Below are 23,154 nucleotides of genomic sequence, written 5' to 3' on the forward strand. Positions count from 1 at the left end.
CGGCGATGTTGGCAATAGAAATTATCTGATATGGGCGTCTGTCATAATACCATTTCAGTATTTAAATGACATTTAACATTCAAAACTATGGCAGGTATATTTTAAAAAATATAATTGATTAAAATCTCAAACAATAAAACACTCACATAACTTTAACGGCATATGACAAAAACAGAAGGTGACTGGTGTCACGTCACTCAATTTGAGTCTTTCTGCTTACTTCACATTAACTCACTTATTCTTCTCGCCTTGCAATCAAGAACGACAACCTCACAGCAACAAGTCAAAGAAACAGAGCAAAATACATGCCCAACATCTATCATTTATCATCTCACAACATTTGTTGAAATCTTGCAAGATGTTAGGCAACAGAGTGGAGACGTATATTTTCCCAACAAGGCTGGTGCATTTGACCTGGGGAAAATTCAAATTCACATATTGCACTGCTTATTGTTATCTTATTTATATTCTCACTATGGCTAATGTGAGTTTTAGTAGGCTAAATGTAATGTATTGCCTATATTGCATTGAACATCACAGTTGCGACCATGGACAACAGCAATGATACCATATTGGTGTGACAGATTAGCATAGTCAAAAAGAATGTTTGTTTAGCATAGTGGCTTGTTACAAAAATGTTCTTACAATTTCTTATAGTAAAGTTCTAAAAACAAAAAAGGTGAAAGAAACAAAGTGTATCCATCCGCTCTATAGTCTCTTGAGCAGAGCGAAAATGGTTGACAAACATAAATAACATTTTTATTATTATTGAAAATGTCATACCCTTTAACAAGAAGACTTTTCTTTCTTGAAAGTACTGGTGCATAAACTAACCTGATGTTATGATGAGTTATCAAGCATGTGGGTGGATTGCTTGAGGGGGGGTCAGCACAAAGCTGAACAAGGTGCTGAATTGTTCCAGGTGTCAAAATCCATTGTTCCAGCGTCCCACTGGAACTAATGAGGCAGGTCCATTTTCACCCCCTAAATCCCCTGCATTGGTTAGAATGACTGATTTACGACTATATGACAGCTTCAACTCACATTATAATATATATTTTAGATGTAACTCTTACGCAGCTGCTCTGTGTGTGTGTGCGTGTGCGTGTGTGTGTGTGTGTGTGTGCGTGTGTGTGTGTGTGTGTGTGTGTGTGTGTGTGTGTGTGTGTGTGTGTGTGTGTGTGTGTGTGTGTGTGTGTGTGTGTGTGTGTGTGTGTGTGTGTGTGTGTGCGTGTGTGAAAAATGGGACTGCATTTGTGAAGCAAAAGCAGGGGTCATACAATGTGCTATGGCTCATTTAGTTGCTAAGCATTTGATTGGACCATTTGGACCAAGATAAAAGACTTTGGATAAAGATATGTGGACAGTACATTTATACATCATTCAATGTGTTCAATGTCTCCTACAGTGATTGTTTTTATTATTTTACATGCTTTATTGTTTCTAAAGGGAAATGTTATCTGTTTAATTAAAATGTAACACTTATGTCTTACATATTCACTAGAAAGTTGAACAATAAATATATTTGACACATTAACAGAGAATACGTATTTCTCGTTTGTGAGAATTATCCTCCAAGTATATCTGACTGATGGAAATCATACCTCAGTTGAGAACTTTTTTTAAATGTTGATTGAAAGTTCACACAATGAAGTCCACAGTTCCAGCTTCCAGCAGAGCCCAAACAAATGTCAAACGGTCGTATGCCTCTGCAGGAAGCCATCTGTGTCTCAAACAGGTACAATGTAATTGCATGCTTTCGATGCACAAAGCTGAAAAGAAAAGCACAGCGGGTCCTCCACAAACTCCTGAAAATCAAACCAGGATTGTGACAAACTACAGGGAATCATTGTGAGAGAACTCGTTTGTATCCATGCAGCTATATGTCATGAGAAAACCATTTTGTGTCATGCGTTCACATGGAATACATATTACTTACATATGTAGGATGAAAAAGTACATCGAGGTCTGCACTATGGGACAGGCAGAGCACCTCTAACCTGCAGCCAGGGAATATGTTAACGTAACTGGAGATGTTCTTAAGTACATGCCAAGAAAGTTTTCCATGTGGACATCTGTGCTAATAGAAAAACAATTGCAAAGTGATTTCTGCATGGACGAAGACACACTCCATTGTCATTGACATATGGTTAGTGTGGTTTGTGGTGTGGGGAAAGGGGCACCAATGATACATGCCATGCGGTTGCACATGAAGCCACAAATAAACCCACTGGTTCACTTCTCACCTCGCTCCTGAGGCAAATTGGTCCATGTAAAAATTTTAAACAAGTATTCGGTTTCAAATGCGCTCCAGCTTGAAGGCCCCGCCTGCTCTCGCCGAGGATGTTGACTCTCCCGCAAGTTTAGCTATTTAAATGTTGGAGGGAGGCAGACGCAGCTGGTGGACCGGAGAGTGTACTCGCGCGAGAGGAGAGTGACATTTGGACTTTTTTTTATTTGAACAACAAAGGAGACACATACTTAGAATTTATTTAGTGCTGTTGTGGATCTGGTTTCTTGTCATTTTTATTGTGCGTATTTCTGGTGCGTAAAGTTCCGTGCGTAAACGGTCACGCTCCTGAACTGTCACGACAAATTGATGAAGATTTCAATATGTATTTGGATACTTTTTGGGGGACAACTTTTTAAACAATATTTTACCAAGTGTCATAAGTGAACAGCAGCGATCATGCCGGACTTTCATTCTGGATTGCCGTATTTTGATTCATTTGGATGGATGAAATCAAGCTGTGGACTTTCACCTGCAAGGGACATTGAGGGGTTTTGGACCTATTAATTCCAGCCAAACTTGAATCTGAGAGGATTCCGAAACAGGGGAAGCTTAACTTTTTAGACCTTCCAGCAGCGAATCAGCGGAGTATTCATGAATCAATATTTGAATTACTACAAGATGAGGCTGAGAGCATCGAGGTTTGGTTATCTGTAAGTACAAACAAATATTATTTAGATTATTATTAAATGTTATTCAATTAAGGCTGGCCAGACCATCTAACTTTTTTTCATTTTTTTCCCCTCCAACAGGTTACTTCAGTTCACAGCGCTTTGCTTTTACGCACAGGTAACGCATTTCACTTCAGTAAAACCTCCTGATAATAACTCAAATGAGTAAACTGGTACGTAACGTTCGTACATTGCACGTCTGCACACGTCTGCACTGGATTGCAATAATAATGAAAACATTTTATTAGAACGGCTACGGCAATTGGCAAAAATTCAAACATCTTGAAAAGTGGCAAGACCCCACTTTGACAGGTGATTGTTAAAACATATGTGGACGGCTGTATTGAGGGTGGTGGGGGGGAGTCAAGAAGGGGGTGAAAGATCACTGCTGGTAAAGGAAAATAACCAACAGGGGAATTGTCATCCCCGAGGGTCCCCGAATGAATCATTAAAAGAGCCGCAAACGCCACTGTAAAAAAAAAAAAAAAAAGTAATATATAATACAATAAAGAAAAAAAATCTATTTGAATTAAAACCATTTTACAATAGTGTGGTCCTCCACATCTGCTGAATATTAAAAATTAAATCAATGCGTGTGCTTACTGTTGTCCTGCAGAACACAGTGCAGTCTCCTCCTAATTTCAAGCACCATGTCACCGAGCAGAGTCGGCTGTCGGACCGGATGAGCCGCCGGTTGACTCGAACCTATCAACTGTACAGTCGAACCAGCGGGAAACACGTCCAGGTGCTGTCCAACAAGAGGATCAACGCTAACGGGGACGATGGAGCAGCGCACGGTAAATAAAAACAAGCACACCGCATCCAAATTTGAAAGAACTTTTAACGACAGCTAAATTAAATTTAAACACTTTTCCATCTACACTCAGAGAATTGAAAATGTATTCAAATATACAAAAACTTCGGCATTGCATTAACGCGTTCACAATATTAGGAACACCTAGGACGTTTAACAGCGTCAATTATTTTCTAATTTAATGGGTTTTAGAAACAGTGGGTGGGGGACAAGAAAGCTTGACACCAGGAGTACCTGTGGCCAGTCACTAATATATGTGTAATTGCATCAATTACATTCATATTTGAATAAAATATCTGCAAAATTGATCTTTGAAATTATTATTAAATGGATTGATTATGTCAGACTTTCCAGAGCCTTGGACTGATGGTGTTAAGTTTTGCAAGACTTAAGTCAATAGAGTACTTTAACAGAAAAAGAAAAACAGTGTTTGAAATTCACCTGCAGTGCGCACACTGTATGTGGTGAAAAAAATTATCATCGATGTTGGCTGCCTCATGAAAACGTTTGACAGAGTAAGACCTATGAGTGATTGCAAAAGAAGCTGGAAGTTAAGCGTCATCATTTTTTACAAGTTATGTGCTGGCGGTTTACTTTGAAGAACCTGGAGGCAGACTATTGTCGAAAAGAATATTGTAACAAAAGCCTTGACCCCTAGCGGGTTGGCTTCTACCACAGCCTCCATTTATCCAGTGAATGTCTGCTTTTTGGAGACTCATTATATAGATGAATTGTATTGCTTTTCTCATGAACTCAATTTATACAAGCAAGCGAGGTCCGTGTATTCAGTTCATTGTATCATGTACTCTTTTGTCTTTTGGATTTCTCTACCCACACACTAGTCCTAACACACACCTATAAAAGTGGGTGTCACTCTTGTAAGTGGCCCAAATCTCCCAGCGGCACTTTCCTTCCTCTCTCATTTGAAGTGCATCAAAGTACACCATTTACTGACCCTGCTACATCAAAACAAGAGTGAATGGATGCCATCTTTGCAATTGTGGTTCATTGGACGATATACTTTTAAATATTAGTCGAGTCCCTTAAAGGGGAAGTCAATCCCAAAATTTTCTTTGCAATAATAATATATTTTGTGCAGCCCAATTAATCATAACACTGTGTTTTGATTGTTTTGTTTGTGGAATATGAACTAGGCAAAATCCATCTGTTTATACCCATTTCAACGGGTGCCAATTTGAATATGACATCACAATTGCCAGTTCTCAGGTCACAACCAATCACGGCTCACCAGTTTTTTTCATTTGAGCCATGATTGGTTGTGACCTATGACCTGGCAACTGTGATGTCATTTTCAGTTGACAGCAGGAAGCAAAATGGCAGCCCCCTAAGCTGGGTAAAAACGGCTGAATTTTGCTGCTTAACTCATATTCCATTAATGTAATATTAATCAGAATGACGTGCTTAGACTAATGGGGGCACATACAACAAATTATTGTAAAGAAAATTTGGGGGTTGACTTCCTCTTTCATGACTCCACTGGTCATTGAGTTCATTCAGAGAAAAGACTGCAAGTCATTGGTGTCACTGTAACATCACAAAATTATTGCTTAAACCACATCTTCTCATTATTTGCTTTGCATTTGCTTATGCAGCTAAACTCGAGGTGGAGACAGACTCTTTTGGGAGTCGTGTGCGGATCAGAGGGGTGAAGAGTGGATACTACATTTGCATGAATAAGCGAGGGAAGCTGATTGGAAAGGTAAGCAGCACAATTAGTTTGTAAATGACAAAAATGTTGTGGAAGAAACAACTTTGTAATGAAAAATGTGGCATAGTACATGGCTTGCAAAAAAACAACAGTAGACAATTGAAGAAAATCGTAGTCCTGTGAAATAATTCGCAGGCATAGTAAGGAAACTTTCTGCAATGCCAATGTCTTGTTTTAAGACAGCAGCTGTTAAAAAGCCACCGACGAGCAGCAAGCAGGTATTTGAAGCTGCTGGTATCTCTGGAGACCTAAAGAAATGCAGGATCTTTCCAAAACTTGCAGTCATGCGTAAAGCAGTATTTCGGCCACACCTAAGCACTGCTCAAAAGGAGAAACCTTTGCAACAGATCTGGAAACTATTTTCAGTTTTATTTGTGGATCAATGCCGTTTTAGAATAATTAAAAATGATGGTTGGTTGGTGGATGACCACAATATCCCAACAAAGCTTTGACATCAACAAACATGTGAGACACAGACATTTTGGCAAGGAACAATAGAGAAGTCAGATGCTAGGCTTGAGTTCCTTTCAAACAGAATACTTCCCATCATGGTATAAAATAGCGATACATTAAAAAAAACCAAAAAAAACCTCTTATGCAACACAATAGCTGGATGAGAATCATCAAGGTGATACTGAAGTGCTGCCCTTGTTTAATCTAACTTGATTTTTATGTAATGATACAAATGACAGATAATTTGGATAATTTGTTGCAATTGTTTTTGAATTTAAAAATCAAGTTTTGAATAATAATTTAGAACATGTCTGCAAAGGTTTGCCCAGCAATTATTTCTAGGCAGATTTCTTAAGGCTCAATCATAAGTGAGGTAGTTATGATGGGCAGAAGAAAAAGGGGGTCTATTCCAGCCTACTGTTTAAATAACAAACTATCTGACAGAAACAGAAATTGAGACATACTTATTCCAAATACATTACTGTTTGGATAAGGAGACAAGTGTATGGATTCACATTTCAATCACTGCACTGTATCAAATGTACAGTACCTAATAAACCCAGGAAAGAAACCCAGACTAAGGGATCTGCTGCACATAGGATTCGCGGCTATAAAACTAAAGTACTGCTTTATCGCCATCTTGTGGCATCTTGGTACCAAGCAACTAATGTCACTGTGAGTTGAGGAGCTTTATTTAGACAAATGTAGTGGTTCGCCACCATCTTGTGATATCTGTTGGCAATTATCAAGCTTCTGGGGGCATCAATGACTCTTGGATTTTGAAGTTTTTACAACTTCAAATTGCATTATTTATATTTTTAGTGTGAGATGGTATAAATGTTTCCACTTTCTGGGTGTCGAAATACATCTGCTTTGTGCCCCCAACAGAAGAAGGGAAGAGGTAAAGATTGTATCTTCACCGAAATTGTTCTGGAAAATAACTACACAGCGCTCCAGAACGCCAAATACGAAGGCTGGTACATGGCTTTCACACGCAAGGGCCGTCCAAGGAAGGCCTCAAAGACCAAGCAGCACCAGAGAGAGGCCCACTTCATGAAGCGGTTACCTCGGGGCCACTTGCTGAGTGAGAAGAGACCATTTGATGTTCTACCACTCTCTGTTCTTCCTTTAAGCAAGCGGACTAAACATTCGCATCAGCAGCGCTCAGTGGGCCGCTGAGGGACGACGATGTGGACAAACCATTATGGACAAACCACTCTGAAATTGGGGGGAGGACAATTCACATTTCACAGTCAAATGTAACTATCTTTCATTTTGTGCACTCCTGGTGTCATTCTTTGCTCTGGATTTTATGTACACGTTGACTGTCCAATATGATAATTGTGTCCAATTTAGTGAGAAGATAAGATTTCTCTCATTGAATTAGTGGGACATTGAATTGATAGGAAGAGATTTCAATGTTCAGTGGTAAAGAATGTTTAAAGTACGATGAAGCTAAACAAGGCAGCTATCTGTTTTTACTGTTCTGGTTAAAGCATCTGAGTTTCATTTGACACTAATTTCCTTTAAGAGGTAATTTTGGAATTTTTTCAATATCTATGAATATATTTCTACTGTAAAAATGTAAATTACATCAAATGGATATTTATTGTAGAGTGTATATTAAAACCACTAAAGAATCCACTCAAAAGAACCTTGGCTTTTCTCTCGAGGTTGTTTTGGAATCGAATGAATGTTTGCAAAAAAAAGGGAAAAAATGTTGTCTTCCCCCTTTAAGTTGGAGACCCAGATAACTGAGGGGCAATATCTGTGACAGGCCACAGAGTTGAATGTGCTCAGCAAGTGAGACTTGGATCTGAAAGGCTGGAGCTACGCGTTAAAAGCGATGAGGTCAGCCCACCATTTTGGCCCAAACAAAGGTTACCACCATGTAGTTGCATTTCTCACGATCGCACACCGTAACCCTCTGATCAAATGGGCCTTTGTGAAAGCTCATATAAAAGGCCATGTTATACAATAGTGGGTTCGAATAATAACACGAGGAGGGGTCAGTTATCAAAAAGAAGCCAGTCACACAGGGAGGGGTTGGAGGGGAGGCTGGGTGAAGAAGGGGGGAAAAAAAAACATCAGGGCCTGTGTGGCAATATGTGGCATGAACTGAAAGCGGGCGAAAGGCTGGGAAGAGGCATTCGGGAGTGAAAGGGAGGCAGAAAAAGGAAACCTCTTCCCAGAAGCAGTTGAGCATGACCGTCAGAGGCCAGACAACAGTGAAGCAAGACTGAGCACAAGGACCTGGCTGCATGCGCTCGCTCACAATGCATGAGCTGGATGGTCAATTTGTTGAGCTTGGAACACTGGAATGTCTTCAAGGAATTGACAACGCCTTTGCTGTCTTGGTGGAGCAGAAGAGTATACATACCGTATTTAAATACTATTTTGCCTTTGGAAAATAAAATGTAAAAGTATTGTCTGTTTTTACAACAAAACTTAAGCACTGCATCTCCAACATAATGAAGTGAGTGAATAATTTTTTTGTATTTTTATTGTCACTATGCCTGCTTGAGCTGCATTGAAGCAATCTGAAACATAGGCAGAGCTTGTAGCAAGTGACTCCACAAACACAGTAATGTGGTGTTCTAAAAACAGTAATCATAAGCCAACATTTCAAGGGGTTTTAACTTGGAACACTTTTTAATGTTTTACATTTTATTGTTTTGGGTACGTTTTTTCTTTTTAATCCCAAAAATGTAAATTTTTGCTTTAAAAAAAAACCATAACCAAGGCAAGTCCTTCCCCAACATTTCAGCTTGTTCCGTCCCAATATATTTGGTATGCTTTGGTACACCCTTCCTAACCCAACCCAGACACGACTTGCCCAAGCTTGGGAACAGCCATGGGTCATGGCTGGCAATCCAAACCCGCGCTGCCCGCACGAAAGGCAGCGCTTTGTACCAAATCCTTCCACAGCACAAATTCTACATGAAGATAATAGACAGAAGCAAATTTGCCGTGCAGAAAACTTTATTATGACACAGTAATGTGATTTTCGGCTTTCATTTCAAAGCATTAATGGGGATGGGAAAATTGATCAAATTCCAGAACATGGGCGGATGGATACATAACATCAAAAAGATTGTTTGGATGACCCTAACGATTGGGTTGACATGTTGACAATGTATAACAATGTGGAACATAGTCTCGTGTATTGTTTTGTACTTAACCCAAATTTGTGTGAGTGATGGTGACAACAAGCCCGAAGTCTCACGAAACCTCTCAGGTAAAATGGAAAGAGTTCCACATGCACGGGCTACCTCCATCCCCAAACTTCCACTAATGGCTTTCAGGGTGGCCTGCGACACGCAAGGAACATGAAGGTATTCAGTTAACACAAACGGGATGTGCTCGTAAGAGTGACCCCGTAACGAACAGGTCAATGTGTGTTTTGAGTGCTTTACAAGCACATCAATGAAAGGAGGCTGGCTCGGTTGTGTGACTCCCATCAAGACCGCAGGGGCGCTGGCTTTGAGAGGTAGCCAGAAAGCATGGAACAAAGTCATATTAAAACAGTGTTCTGTTCTAAACTTTCAACAATTTTAATGTTTTAATGAAAGAAATGTTATTTGTCAAGGCTTGTCAGTGGTTTGAATTTTCAAATACTGGCGGAAACCACAAAAAAGAAAGTATTTCCCATTTGAAGTATTCATGGAAAACATGTCAGGAGACTAATCAAGCAGGAATTCAACACATTTAAACGTAAACCAAAAAAAAAAAAACCAGAATATGGCATTTTCTCCGTTTTTCGGAATTCATTGAGTTTTGCAGTCGATGTCACCTTCACTCGTCCCCTTTAACTTCTTCAGCTCCTTCATCAGCTCCTGCTCAAGTGTTAAAATCTCTTTGGGTTTCTTGTACTGTACAAGAGTTAACGACAGAGGAAAGTGTCATTGGAGTCTAATAGACACACACACACTCACACACAAATAAAGACAAATAAAAAAATAACTGTATAAATGCATACCGAAGAAAGAATAAAGATGCATTACCGCACAACTACAATTTAATTATGACTAATCAAATCTTGAAATCCTGATTTGCTCTAGGATAGGGAGTGGGAAAAGTGTGGCCAGCTCCAAGTTTATATTCCAGTCTACAGAGCATTCACATAATCAAGACTCCTGCAATAAAAGAGGCATTCATTCAGCTGCCCCCCCCCCCCCGATTAATTAATTAATCAATTAAATATAGGAAACAATTGTGTGGTTTATTATTGAAAGTTTTTTCAGTTGCCTTCATTTTGTCCTCAGATTGAATGTATTTACTCATTTGTATTTTTTTGTTCATTTATCTCAGAAATAACTGCCTAACTTATCCATAAAGAATAATTTTATATACACATTTATATTTATTTCATTACATAAGTACTTGATATATTAATTGTAAAACATAAACATAATCAAATCAAATAAATTGACAATGCATATTCTGAAAAATATGCATTTTTATTAGCTTATTGCTTGATTTTTTATCAATATTGTAAGTAAAACATAGTTATTGTTAGCTAAGAGCATAATTGCTTAAGTCATCATCACAGGATGGATAAGTAGTGAAACAGGCTACATTCTTTGTTTGAAACTTCAGTTCTGACTTTTCTATGTTGCACGTTTTCCCAGTTGCGTGCATGGATGCCAAACACGTTAACGTGCACTGTAAGTATGACGACCTAATTGACGTGAATGTCATTTGTTGTCTTTCTCTGTATCTGTGTGGTTTGCTGGTGGCTGGTGATCAGTCCAAGGTGTTCCCTGCCTCTCATCCTATGTCAGTTTGAATAGGCTCCCTCTAATCAGCACATGATATGCGTAATGCAGAAATACAAAAATTAACAAAAAAAGCACGAGTGGGATTTGAGACAGGTCTTAAGCAGAAGACAGTCGATGCATATATTATTGTTGATGTATTATATTTTTGTTGGACTGGACACTTACACTGACTATCAAAGTGTTGTTGGCATGAGTGAAGGTTAAGGCAGAGCTGTCCAGCGGGAGTTGACTTCGATCCATATCAGGAATATCAAACCTCTTGTAATACCTGGTAATGCACAAGTATAGACAGCTTTATATACAGTCTCAATGATTCCAAATCAGTGTGCCTTGGCACATTTGTGTGCTGTGAGATTATCAATCAGATGTGTCCTGAAATTTTCTTTTTATTATTATTATTTCACTCTATTGGTCCGGACAAAAATGATAAACAAATATTGCATCCCTGCTCTGGCCATCGATGGTATAAAGTATATATATTTCACCTGGGTATTCACGTTTTGTGTTTGCCAGAGTATTGATAGATTTTTTTTTTTAATGTAAAATACATGCTTGAGCCTGAAAAAAGTTGGGTAAACATTAGTAGGAGTAATGTAGAGCAAACAGTGCCATCTATAGGAATAACAATGGAGTTGCAATAAGTGGTGGTGTGAGAGTGTGTTCAAGCATACTTACTTTTTGTTGGAAGTTTTTATGACAATACATCTTTCAGGTGCTTCCACCGAAACATTAAAGACATCTTTTGGGTGGGGGAGGTTCCGGATTCTCCATTGAAAACTGTTCTTTGTATCTTTACGCATAAACACAGGCTGTGGAAATAAAAGAGATGTCTCTTAAGAGTCAGGCAGTGTGTGCAAACGGTCAAAAATATACAGTCCTAAAATTAGATTCAAGCTTGCAGAAAGAAAACATACATTCGAGCAGTTCTCTTTTAGGATCTCGGCATCCGAAGAGACGACAGGACCAATAACCGGCTCCCCAACTTCAACCTGCCATTGACCTTGTGCTCCAAGTGTGTTTTTGTGACGCCACTTCCGCACTGCAACGCACCAAATGTTCCACAACATCAATCATCTCATGGATCAAAATCATGGCGAATGGATGGCATGTGGTGTGTACTGCTTACCAACAAGTTCATCGGTTCTTAAGTCATACTCTTCTGCCATTTCTTTTCCATCTCCAAAGAGGTAGTGGATCTTCCTTTTCCCTTATGGGGAGGGTACATATCAACGTATAGCCAACTTAGTTTTCAAAGAACCAAAATATGGATGTTATTGAAATGTGGGGGAGGAGGCAGAGGACCAGATGAGAATGGGGGGGAACATGCAAACTCTAAATAGGAAGGGACCAAGATTCAAACCGTGAGTGCTATATGTCCAACACTATGAGACCTTTATCTGATGTGCAAATTAACTGAATATTAATTAATTATTAACCAGAGTCTGCAGTGTCGTCCCAAAGTGGAAAGAAACATCCAAAGAATGTATGCACACATATTTGACGAATAGGACCACTGTTTAAAAGTGGTGCATAGCCATGTTGATGATGATTAGAGTTATTCTTGTTCTTTGTATAGTTCTATTGTGATTTGCTCAAATAATTTGGGGTGAGCATTTCTCCTGCCTCCGTTAACAAACTGAAATTGAAGCAAATATGTTCAGGTCAATCGATGACACAAAAAAAAATAGTATTTAAATAACACACACGCGCGCACACGTGCACACACAGATACACAAAATGTTGTTTCAACTCATTATACTCACCATCGTGAATCAATGCAGTTTTCTTTGACGATTTTAAGTTGTCGATCCAGCTTTGCACAGCCATTGTTGTTACGCAGAGAAACTTCCGGAATCAACCCGTAACCACGGCAACTCACAGTAAAGTAAACAAAATTAACACGGAGCTTTTAGCTTTTAGTGAAAACAAATCAAGTTTAAATTTATGTTAAACAAAAAATAAACTTCACACCTTTGGAAAGAAATATGTTTGGTTTGAAAGAAATGTCATCAGACGTCATCAACATGCCCCCCAGAACCGTGTTAAAGGTTGTGTTAGCATATTTTCTGAGATGCATTTATTGAATTTTTAACACAAATAAAAATAAGTCACAGCCCGAAAAACACATCATTATGCTTAAAAAAATCAAAACCTATCGCTTACAATTTCCAACAATGCATAAAAATATTTGCGTAAAAACAAAAAACCCGGAAGTGTTTGATGCTCAACTCCTGCACTATTTCTAAATCTTTTTGTGTTTATGAATTACAATAAAACATACATTAAAATAGCCAATTATTCGTCAATAATAGAATTTAAACGCGGGGGGGGGGGGGGGGGGGGGGAAGACAAAAATTCAAATCAGTGATTCAAATCAAATGAACCGGAAATGTTCGCTCTTTTGTTAACCAGAAACAGTTTCCTGCGGCAGCGGTAAGTGCAAAACATTGCAAATGTTTTTTAAAGTTCTTAGGATACGACGTATATGTTTATTGTACAATAACAATTGGTTGATGACAATTAATGAAATCCACCGACACATTTACGACTGCAGACAGCTATCGTTCATGTGTGCTTCATAAATGTACAGTGCATTCTAATTTCAAACTAAGACATGATTGTGGACCTGTCAAACATGCAATAAGAAAACATGTTTGGTACGATGACGTTTGTGTGCACGAACACATTACTGGCTCCTCGCTAATCTAATAGTTCAAATAATGTAGCGAACCTACGATTTTTTTAAATATTAATTTGGTGTATAAGAATACGTAAGCAGTGCTCCTATCGCTCTGCCTAGGATAGTAATTGGCCGTGGAAAGGAACATGATCGGCATGTATTGATCAGTGCCTTTCACTGCCGATCACAAAAGTTCAACATTTTATACCGTACTGGCCTGAATATAAGACGACCTTGATTATAAGACGACCCCCTTTTTTTCAAGACTCAAGTTTGAAAAAAGACTTTTTGAACACCAAATTTAATTTTCATACAGAAAATAATTTAAGTACGCACATCTGAAACAAATAATTATAACAATATATTCGAGAGAAAAAGCATGTTAAAAACTCATCTTCCATCCATCCATTATCCATATCACTTGTCCCCACGGGGGTCGCGGATGTGCTGGAGCCTAACACCCTAAATTGGAAAATGTCAGTTCAACTTTGTAAAAAATTAAACAATATGTGTAGTACTTAGAATAGTTTTGATGGCTGTCATATATTTATAGAAACAACATACATGGCCATCAAAAAACAACCTGAAAGCATCTTGTGTACTTATATTTTCTCATATGTAACTGGATCTTGTCTATTCTAATTCACGTAAACTAGGCAGGCCCCCCTGGCTTGGCCATTTCACTCTGAAGATGGAATCATGTCACGGGATTGTGAAAGCTTTCCGCAAAGTTAAAAAGACCAGAGCTTCTCAAGGAAAGGATTCTCCTCCTTTAAAGAAGAAATTTGATGAATTTGATGTGACAGGTTTGTACTTTTTTGTTTTGATTCCAAGTTATATCATGCTCCTCATTTCATGTTCTTTTTGTCTCCCTTTTCTTAGGAAGTACCTTTAATGGTACCTCAGTGTACATCCTACCTGCAGGGATAGGAAATGCAAGATGTCAGATCTTCCAAAGACAAATTCAACAGAACGGAGGCCAGACAGTGAGGTCTCTATGTGTTGGTGTCACTCATGTTGTTGTTGATGACAACATGGAGTGTGATAGGGCTCTGCGTCTCATCAAAGTGGATGCAATGCCTTCTGGAGTCCATCTTGTAAAATGCAGTTGGTTAAGCTCATGTATCAGTGAGAAACAACTCTTGGATGAATCAAGCTACAGTCTTTTACCAAAGAGGTAACGCCTATCAATGCTTTATCTGCTGTGTTTAAAACTCATCAAATACAGGTTTACCTGCTTTATTATAGATAGTATAAATGCTCCAGTTGTATTGGTTTTATTGTCTTCTCAACATTCCAGAGGAGCCTGTTTGACTTAGATGTTATCTTAGTCCTGTTATTGTCAGTCTTTGGACATTTTACCTGCTTTATTATAGATAGTATAAATGCTCCAGTTGTATTGGTTTTATTGTCTTCTCAACATTCCAGAGGAGCCTGTTTGACTTAGATGTTATCTTAGTCCTGTTATTGTCAGTCTTTGGACATTTTCTCTCTTAGGAATTCTGAAACTCAACAAGAGAAAGACTCGCTGAAGGACGACAAATGTGCAACGGAAGCATCTCTCAAGCCAGAGTGTGATCCAAGCAAGCAAGGGGAGACATCAGACATGGTCAGTGGCTGGTAGTTGCGGGTAACAAATACCAAGTTCACCATTCTCTGAGTCAATAAGGACAAGTTTTTATCCGTACCGTTTCAGAGTGTATCAGACAAAGCAGACAAAGAAGTAGTCCCGGGAGAAGATGACGCAGTCAGTCAGAGTCACCTGGAAGCTCTCATCACAGGCCAACGCCCCAAAGAAGAGACTACTGAACTCAACGTTGAGCAAGGTCAAGGCTCTACCACTCAAACGGCGGTCTCAGGGAAGTGGGTCTGCGCACAGTCTTCTCAGTCCAAAAGTAATAACTTCAACAAAGACATCACCGACAAACTAGAACAATTGGCCAAGGCTTATACACACCAGGGAGACAAGTGGAGGGCATTGGGGTACTCCAAAGCTGTCAATGCATTGAAGAGCTATCATAAGCCGGTTACATCGTATCAGGTAAGCAAACAGAGATGCGGATACTCACAAGATGTAATGATGCCCTCAATTTCTCAGTTTTACCCCCACCCGACCCTCCCGTTTCAGGAGGCATGTCTTATCCCAGGAATTGGCAAACGCATGGCGGACAAAATTGACGAGATCATGGAAAGTGGTCATCTGCGCAAGCTTGATCACATTGGCGAGGCCGTGCCAATATTGGAGCTTTTCACTAACATTTGGGGTGCAGGAGCAAAGACAGCACAGCTTTGGTACCAACAGGTGAAACATTCACTCTCCATCCTTTACTGTATTGAGATTATTATGTGCTGGCTGCTAGGTCACAGGCAAGGCTACAGTCTGGAGAAAACCATGTGCTAACTTCACACCAAAAGGAGCTAAGATTTAAAGCCGGAACATCCTTGCTGTGAAGAAGAGAAAAAAAAAAAAAAAAAGTCTAATCTCGGTATGAAGACAATCAAGACAAATGTCAATGTTTTCTTATTCATCAGGGATTCCGCACTTTGGAGGACATTCGCACAAAAGCCCACTTGAGCAACTGTCAGAAAATAGGACTCAAGCACTACGAAGACTTCCTAGACAGAATGCCCAGGGATGAAGCTGCAGCCATTGAGAAAGTGGTAAATAGATATTCATTTGTTTCCTCCAAAATTATTGGAATGCCAAGTTCAAGTCATTTTTTTTTGTTGTAGTATACTGAAGACATTTGGGTTGCAAAACAAAAGATGAATATGAGACACAAGTTCAGAAGTCCAGATGTCCCTTCAGGGTATTGACATCTAGATGTGTTAAAAAACTCAGGACAGGGCACCTTTTGTTTGATGCCATGCACTTTTCAAGAGAGCAAAAGTATTGGAACAAACATGACTGCAGCTACTGTCAGTTCACTTGTTTCTGGGGTTTTCTCCTTTCAGTTTCCTCTTTAAGAGGTGAAATACAGGCCGAATTGGATTAAGGTCCGGTGACTGACTTGGCCAGTCTAACACCTTCCACCAGATGCAGTCCTTTGCTGTGTTGGCAATATGCTTTGGGTCATTATATTTTTGTAGGATGTAGCTTTTTCCTATTTGTTTGGATGCATTTTTCTGTACATTTCCATAGAAATCCGGTTTTGTAGATTTCAGAATTCATTCTGCGCGTTCATCATGATTTACATCATCAATAAAGACATGAAAAGAGGAAAGATTGCACATCGTACCACCCGGTGTCAACCACTTATCAGCAAAAAAAAAATGGAAGGCCAGATTGGATTTAGCAGAGAAGTAGAGTTGAGACTAACGTTTTGCAACAATGTTTTTTTTATTTTTTTTATTAACCTCTACCAAAATGTTGAAAAGGCCAAACTATGGAGAAAGAAAGGCACTGCTTATGATCCAAAACACACAAGCTCATCTGTGAAGAATGCTGGAAGTGTTGTCATGGCTTGGACTTGCATGGCTGCTTCTGGGCCAGCCTTTATTATTGGCTAAATGCCACCTTGGGTCACAGTTCAACCGCTCCAAACAGCTCAATAAATATACTCTCTAGATAAACCAACTTCCTCGCTCCCCATTCTCAAAGTCTGCTCCTTTTAGGCTCAGCCCTGGCTGGTCTTTACTTATTGGTTGATTTTATTGACCATATAAACACCTAACAAAGATATTGAAGAAAAATGGAAAGAAACAAAAACATCACCAACGTGTATCTTAGTTCAGCGCAGTTTCCGTGTTCAAAGAGAGCAGGAAGAAGTAGAAAAAAACATATCTCGTCCTAGCCCTTGTTCTTTATAAATTACCTATCATGTTTATACACATGTAGGTTATTGATATTCATATAATTGTACCCCAAAATTAAAAAAAAAAAAAAAACAATGCTCCTCTTTACAGATGTTCAGATAGTTTTATGTATAAACATGACTTGTAGACAATATACATAATATTATAAAAACAAAGAACAGGGATCACACAGGATCAGGTTTTTAATTATGTATTTATTTCTGAATATGTGCAATTGTGCAGGTGAGGGATGCTGCCCGAGCAATAGATCCTGGCCTGGTGTCAATGGCATGCGGCTCATACCGCAGAGGAAAGAGCACATGTGGAGATGTGGACGTGCTTATTTCACATCCTGATGGAAAATCCCACAAAGGTGTATTCACTAAAGTGCTCCAGAGCCTCCATGACACTGGTACGTTCTGTCAGAATTTCGATGTAGACGTCCATACATACTCAAGTTAAGATGTTTTTTTTTTTTTTTCCTTTCCCCTCAGGCTTTTTGACTGATGACCTAGTGAGTCATGAGGAGAATGGAGAGCAGAAGAAATACATGGGTGTATGCCGCCTGCCAGGACCAAACCACCGCCATCGGAGGCTGGATGTGATTGTGGTGCCCCACAATGAGTTTGCCTGTGCGCTTCTGTATTTCACTGGATCTGCACACTTCAACCGCTCCATGAGGGCTCTGGCAAAGACAAAGAACATGAGCTTGTCAGAGCATTCGCTTAACCAAAATGTGGTGCGTCAAGGTAGCGCCAAGGTGTATGCTGGCATTCCCCTTCCTACACCTACAGAAAGTGACGTTTTTAATCTTTTGGGTATACCATACAGAGAGCCTTGTGATCGGGACTGGTGATGTACAATCACCAGGATTACAGCAGGGGTTTTCAACTACCATTATATCCAAGAAGCAACTTAGAAACCACTGCTTTGGTGGAATATTATTTAATTTTGCACCGAAGGAGGATAGACCTTCACAGGCTATTTATTTGCATCTGTCTATCTATTTTGGGAATCTCAGCTACATTTGACATAATTTGGATGGGTAAATAATTCCCCAAATTAGCTGGAGAATAAATCAAGTCCAAATATTAAATCAATTCTATTTTTAGAAATATTACAATTATTTTCCATCCATCCATCTTCTGAACCGCTTAGTCCCCACGGGGGTCGCGGGCGTGCTGGAGCCTATCCCAGCCGTCATCGGGCAGTAGGCGGGGGACACCCTGAACCGGTTGCCAGCCAATCGCAGGGCACACAGAGAGAGACAACCATTCGCACCCACACTCACACCTAGGGACAATTTGGAGTCTTCAATCGGCCTACCAAGCATGTTTATTGGAATGTGGGAGGAAACCGGAGTGCCTGGAGAAAACCCACGCGGGCCCGGGGAGAACATGCAAACTCCACACAGGGAGGGCCGGAGGTGGAATCGAACCCGCACCCTCCTAACTGTGAGGCGGATGTGCTACCCAGTGCGCCACCGAGCCGCCAATTATTTTCCATTTCCAATTTTGCGGACCACCTGGAATACCACCACGGACTGCTAGAGGGTCGCTGACCACCGGTTGACAGTCCATGCCGGACAAGGATGCGTAGTTCATTTTTAAAATCTAAGACAGGTTGAATGTTGATAGCCAGCAGGAAAAAATGGAAAGAAACAAAAGATAATCAACCCGGTTATGGATATGCTTGATGGGTCGTGACTGGCCAGTGCTGCTGACTCACCAACGGGAATGATATGCCTGGTTAAGGGTCGAAACCCAATATTTGGGTTAAGGTCCGAATCCCAGTTTCTGAAACATTGGGAATATCCCATTTACGGACAGATACCACGCTGTGCCCCTGTTTGTGAGTCTTTTGTCAGTTTCTTTCAATCTATTTGGCTGAGTGTGTGCTTGTGTGGCCCCTGCATGACATGGAAATTATGTGGTCAACACCCATTGGCTCTTGCCAAGGATTGACTGGGTGGATTTGAGGACTGAAACTCAGAAACAGCCGGACGATGCCCACCTCTGAATAATAGCAACAGAATTTTGCCACATAGTAAAAGCCTACCAGTTACTAGGCTGGCTTGCCATCATCCAGACCTGTCTCCAAATGAAAATATGTGCTGCATATTATCAAGCACAAAACATGACAACAGAGACTCCGGACTGTTATGCAACTTTAATCGTATGTCAAGCAAGAATGGGAAAGAATTCCAACTTTTACAACAATTATCTCCAGTTTCCCAATGCTTCTTGGGTGTTGTGAAAAAAAAACGGGGGGGAAAATGATGTAATAGCGACAAACATGCCCTTATCTTTTTGTAACATGTTGCAGGTATCAACTTCAAAATGAGTGAATATTTGCATGAAACCAATAAAATATCATTTTGAACATTAAAGATCTTGTTTTTGTATTCAGTTGAATAAAGATCGAGAAAGACTTGCAGATCATTGTATTGTTTTCATTTAGCTTTTACACAACACCCTAAACTTCATTGGAATTGGAGTTTTTAAATGAGTATAGGACTTACTAGAAGTAGACATACATTCAAATGTATAAGAAAATATCTAAGAAGCATTTTCCGTGCAGTCATCTGATGGATGGCTAAAACAAGAAAATAACGGGGCGATTCGGCCACATAGTTTAGAAATTCTCTTTAAAATTGTACCACTGGAATCCAGGGAAGTAGACTTTGCTGACTCAATGAGTTTGTCCATTTCAGAACACTGATTTTCTGGATCTTTGTCTTTGCAGTCTTCTTCTTGCACGTTGCTCATCATGCTGCAAGCGGTGCTGAAATAAGCACTGCACTGGTGGTCAGGATCTTCGTTCAGGTGAGCCATTGTAATGAACGGCTGCTGCAAGGCCTGATGGGGAGAGATCCTCTGGTCTCCGTCAAGATGTAGCATGTATTTCAGAAGCTCCACAAATGCCCTCCGGTCCGCCAACTCCGCCAGCTCGGCCTGTGCGGGATAAAAGGTGATAAGGGCTTCCAGAGAGCTGGGTGGTTCAATGAAGCCGTTCCACTCAAGAGGTGTGATATGACTGACTGCTTCGTACTCTTCTGGTGTGCTCAGTCTGTACTGTGGACCTCCAATGGCTTCCATCTTAGTGAAGAAGCATTTGGTATATCTGCCAGCACGGAGCAGGTGGTCATCTGGCTGACCCAAAACATCCACCATGCACTTCATCATCTGGTATTCACAGTCAACTGGGAAGAGGTTGTCAGCAATGTAAAGGAACACCAAGACACAACCAACGCTCCAAACGTCCACAGCCTCAGTGAAGGGAAGGCCAAGGGCGGCTTCTGGAGCTCGGTAACCTTTAGGCTGTATCTTCATCCCAGGTTGGACGCTGGACACTACGAGAGCTAGACCAAAGTCGATCAACTTTACCCTGAGGGGACAGTCCCGCTTGTTGACGCACATGATGTTGTCTGGTTTGATATCTGTGTGTAGGATGCCAAGGCGCTTCAGAGCATCCAAGGCCACCAGCAACTGTCTGGCAACGGAGCGGATTTCACTCAGAGACATTGGCTCCCAATCTCGTCCACTGAGCAAGTTGAACAGGTGACAGTCGAGCATCTCAAAAACCAGACAGGTATGACCCATGCATTCAAACCTCTCAAAGAATTTAATGATATTGGCGTGGTCTGGGTTCAAGTCACTGACCATCTTTAGCATGGCAAGCTCCTTCTCGGTATCCCTGATAAAAGCTCTACCTTTCTTAATAATCTTCACTGCCACTGTGTCCATGGTGGACTTTTTTAAGCACTTGGCCACTTTTCCAAAGCGACCTTCACCCACGAACTCCAGGATACTGTATGGTGAGGAGTCGCTGTCTAATATCTGGCCTGCCAGGATGTTACAGCAGCACTGAGGAGAGAGAAGGATACATATTACTGTCTAGAGTAAAATGTTTAAAAAAAAAAAAAAGAAATTCAAGCATACATTTGTATGTTCCAAGACATCACCCTATCTTTATTAAGTTGAATGAATAATGATAAAATATAAGATTTTATTCGAAACTTTTAACCTTGTCCCCAATAACAACAGCGTGAGATTCAGACTTAGTTTTAATTTACATTTGTTCAGCACATTGAATTGATTTGAGCATAAGTCATGAACACAATGTGAATTGAACCCACATTTACATAAGCACACTCTCCCGCTTTGTGTTACTTTGGAAGAATGTCTTTTTGGTTTTGCTGGGGGAAATGTGCAAAAATCAAACATATATTTGGTTAATCTTAGTTACCAAGCAGAGTTCAAGCATATTTGCTTGCATTGAAGCTAATATTTCTGTGTGAATATACATTGATTATGTGTATAATTTTCATTTCTATGCCTCGAGCATGATGTTATTTATATTGTAATGTGTTCCTGTAATCTCCAATTGTTAAATAAAATTAAACACACACACAAAGGTGACTGGTAAGACTTAAATTTGTGTACACATGACAGTTTTTAAATATCACAACTCATACGTCATAAGTTATTTGACAAACTATTTTAAACCTCTTAATCTCTTGCTTCATATATTTTATTTATATTTATTTCCCTTTTAAGTACGCCATGAACTTAAATTTAGTTTACATTTTGAAACATGTAAACATATGCAATGTGCGAACTAAATAGGGCTAACATTTATTTGCGAGGGTAAAATCGTCGGGGTTGTTCAGCCTACGCATACGGCGATTTAAAGACCACGTCAACGTTCTCATTTCGACTTAATTTATTGTAACCATTGCGCATGCGCAATTATATTCGTTAGTCTGTTGGCTCAAAATATTAATCTTTACATTTAATTACAGTGTTTGATTTTGTGATGATTCACACCAGTTAGTTAATAATGGGAAAACCCGATTGAAGACGGCTTAATTTGTGGGGCAAAACCACAAACAGCTATCAAAACGTCAGCTCTTCGATCGGCATGCTATTTTCCAACAGTTGTTAAACCTTTATTAGTGTATCAAGTGTGGCTATATTTAACTCTTACCTGGGTCACACGATGCACCCGAAGATAGGGAAGTCATGCACAATGACATTTTTTCATGTTTGATGGTAAGAAAATGGCATATTATGAAGTTCAAGTTGGGCAACTCGCCTTCGGCGGCATGATGGCCGTAGATTTATAACTACTAGCAGGGAGTTCGGCTACGGCTCTCCAGTTTAAATGTTCATGGTTGAAGTTGTTCTTTTTTCAATCTGCGCACTGCAATTGGCTGGTGAACAGTCCATCTGTACCCCGCCTCGATCTAACTTAAAGTCAACCAGCAGCTTGTCACCATCTGAGGATGAGCAATAAATGGATGAATATAACGGGTTGGTAGTTCGTAATTCTCACTGCGCGGCGATTATTGTTTTACTGTCGTCCACCACGCGACAATTGAAACTCTATGTGACGTAACAGCAGGGGCGGGGCTGGTTTGAGGCCCCAGGGCTTACGTAGTACCCCCTTTTCTCGTAAAAGAAACATTGAAATGATAGTCCTGTAAGACCGATACTTCAATAAACGTTGGCAGGGTTTATTTAGGGTTTATTTCCTAATGGTACCAACGTTGATGCTCCGTCTCTTACTACCCACTTGGGTGTATCGTAAATGTGATGTAAAGGTATGTTTGAATTATAATCACTTTATGCAGATTTAAATTGCCTGCATCAAATTGAACCCAAGTAAGACAGACAGACAGACAGACAGACAGACAGGCAGGCAGACGAAAGTGTCACGCACCAGTAATATATAAACAAACGAGCAAACACTTACTTACTTTTTACTTTTATTTCGAACATGATTTAAATAATAAAAAAACAATAAAAACAAACAAACAACAAACAATATACATCACTGTTCAAAAACTAGTAGGAAGAAGCCTATTATGTCCTACCCCTATCCATCACTTACACTGGAAACACTGAACGTTAATCATATTAAACATGTCAAACATAAT

At 39.9% G+C, this 23,154-nt stretch overlaps 4 protein-coding genes across 4 annotated transcripts; 2 read left to right on the forward strand and 2 right to left on the reverse strand.

Moving 5' to 3' along the window:
- Positions 1–2,210: 2,210 nt before the first annotated feature.
- fgf8b (fibroblast growth factor 8b) lies at positions 2,211–7,594 on the forward strand. The gene is made up of 5 exons (XM_088373448.1): positions 2,211–2,943; positions 3,043–3,079; positions 3,578–3,758; positions 5,389–5,495; positions 6,846–7,594. Exons 1-5 carry the CDS (start codon positions 2,885–2,887, stop codon positions 7,134–7,136), a joined length of 675 nt encoding a protein of 224 aa, XP_088229574.1. The 5' UTR covers positions 2,211–2,884; the 3' UTR covers positions 7,137–7,594.
- A 1,327-nt stretch (positions 7,595–8,921) lies between these two features.
- Positions 8,922–12,781, reverse strand: dpcd (deleted in primary ciliary dyskinesia homolog (mouse)). The gene is made up of 6 exons (XM_088374695.1): positions 12,502–12,781; positions 11,865–11,945; positions 11,653–11,777; positions 11,414–11,547; positions 10,904–11,006; positions 8,922–9,829 (listed from the first exon to the last, which is right to left on the reverse strand). The coding sequence occupies exons 1-6, from the start codon at positions 12,563–12,565 to the stop codon at positions 9,725–9,727; spliced, it is 612 nt and encodes a 203-aa protein (XP_088230821.1). The 5' UTR covers positions 12,566–12,781; the 3' UTR covers positions 8,922–9,724.
- A 309-nt stretch (positions 12,782–13,090) lies between these two features.
- poll (polymerase (DNA directed), lambda) lies at positions 13,091–19,602 on the forward strand. Its single transcript, XM_088374332.1, has 9 exons — positions 13,091–13,171; positions 14,075–14,224; positions 14,301–14,595; positions 14,916–15,027; positions 15,115–15,459; positions 15,547–15,720; positions 15,951–16,079; positions 17,457–17,625; positions 17,708–19,602. The coding sequence occupies exons 2-9, from the start codon at positions 14,110–14,112 to the stop codon at positions 18,067–18,069; spliced, it is 1,701 nt and encodes a 566-aa protein (XP_088230458.1). The 5' UTR covers positions 13,091–13,171; positions 14,075–14,109; the 3' UTR covers positions 18,070–19,602.
- On the reverse strand, positions 19,371–22,582 carry LOC148399040 (homeodomain-interacting protein kinase 1-like). Its single transcript, XM_088374333.1, has 2 exons — positions 22,203–22,582; positions 19,371–21,079 (listed from the first exon to the last, which is right to left on the reverse strand). Exon 2 carries the CDS (start codon positions 20,957–20,959, stop codon positions 19,772–19,774), a length of 1,188 nt encoding a protein of 395 aa, XP_088230459.1. The 5' UTR covers positions 20,960–21,079; positions 22,203–22,582; the 3' UTR covers positions 19,371–19,771.
- Between the last annotated feature and the right edge of the window lie 572 nt (positions 22,583–23,154).

This window comes from Syngnathus floridae, chromosome 4 (genome assembly GCF_059516105.1).
Source record: "Syngnathus floridae isolate MCC-2025c chromosome 4, RoL_Sflo_1.0, whole genome shotgun sequence".
Lineage (NCBI taxonomy): Eukaryota > Metazoa > Chordata > Actinopteri > Syngnathiformes > Syngnathidae > Syngnathus > Syngnathus floridae.

Bases quoted from the DNA above. Each gene is read 5' to 3' on its own strand.
- poll (XM_088374332.1), top strand. From the start codon at position 14,110: ATGGAATCATGTCACGGGATTGTGAAAGCTTTCCGCAAAGTTAAAAAG. The intron at 14,225-14,300 runs GTTTGTACTTTT...CCCTTTTCTTAG, and splicing joins TGATGAATTTGATGTGACAG to GAAGTACCTTTAATGGTACC. The intron at 14,596-14,915 runs GTAACGCCTATC...TTTCTCTCTTAG, and splicing joins TACAGTCTTTTACCAAAGAG to GAATTCTGAAACTCAACAAG.
- fgf8b (XM_088373448.1), top strand. From the start codon at position 2,885: ATGAATCAATATTTGAATTACTACAAGATGAGGCTGAGAGCATCGAGG. The intron at 2,944-3,042 runs GTAAGTACAAAC...CCCCTCCAACAG, and splicing joins GCATCGAGGTTTGGTTATCT to GTTACTTCAGTTCACAGCGC. The intron at 3,080-3,577 runs GTAACGCATTTC...GTTGTCCTGCAG, and splicing joins CGCTTTGCTTTTACGCACAG to AACACAGTGCAGTCTCCTCC.
- dpcd (XM_088374695.1), bottom strand. From the start codon at position 12,565: ATGGCTGTGCAAAGCTGGATCGACAACTTAAAATCGTCAAAGAAAACT. The intron at 11,946-12,501 runs GTGAGTATAATG...CCTCCCCATAAG, and splicing joins AACTGCATTGATTCACGATG to GGAAAAGGAAGATCCACTAC. The intron at 11,007-11,413 runs GTAAGTATGCTT...GTGCATTACCAG, and splicing joins ATAAAAACTTCCAACAAAAA to GTATTACAAGAGGTTTGATA.
- LOC148399040 (XM_088374333.1), bottom strand. From the start codon at position 20,959: ATGGACACAGTGGCAGTGAAGATTATTAAGAAAGGTAGAGCTTTTATC.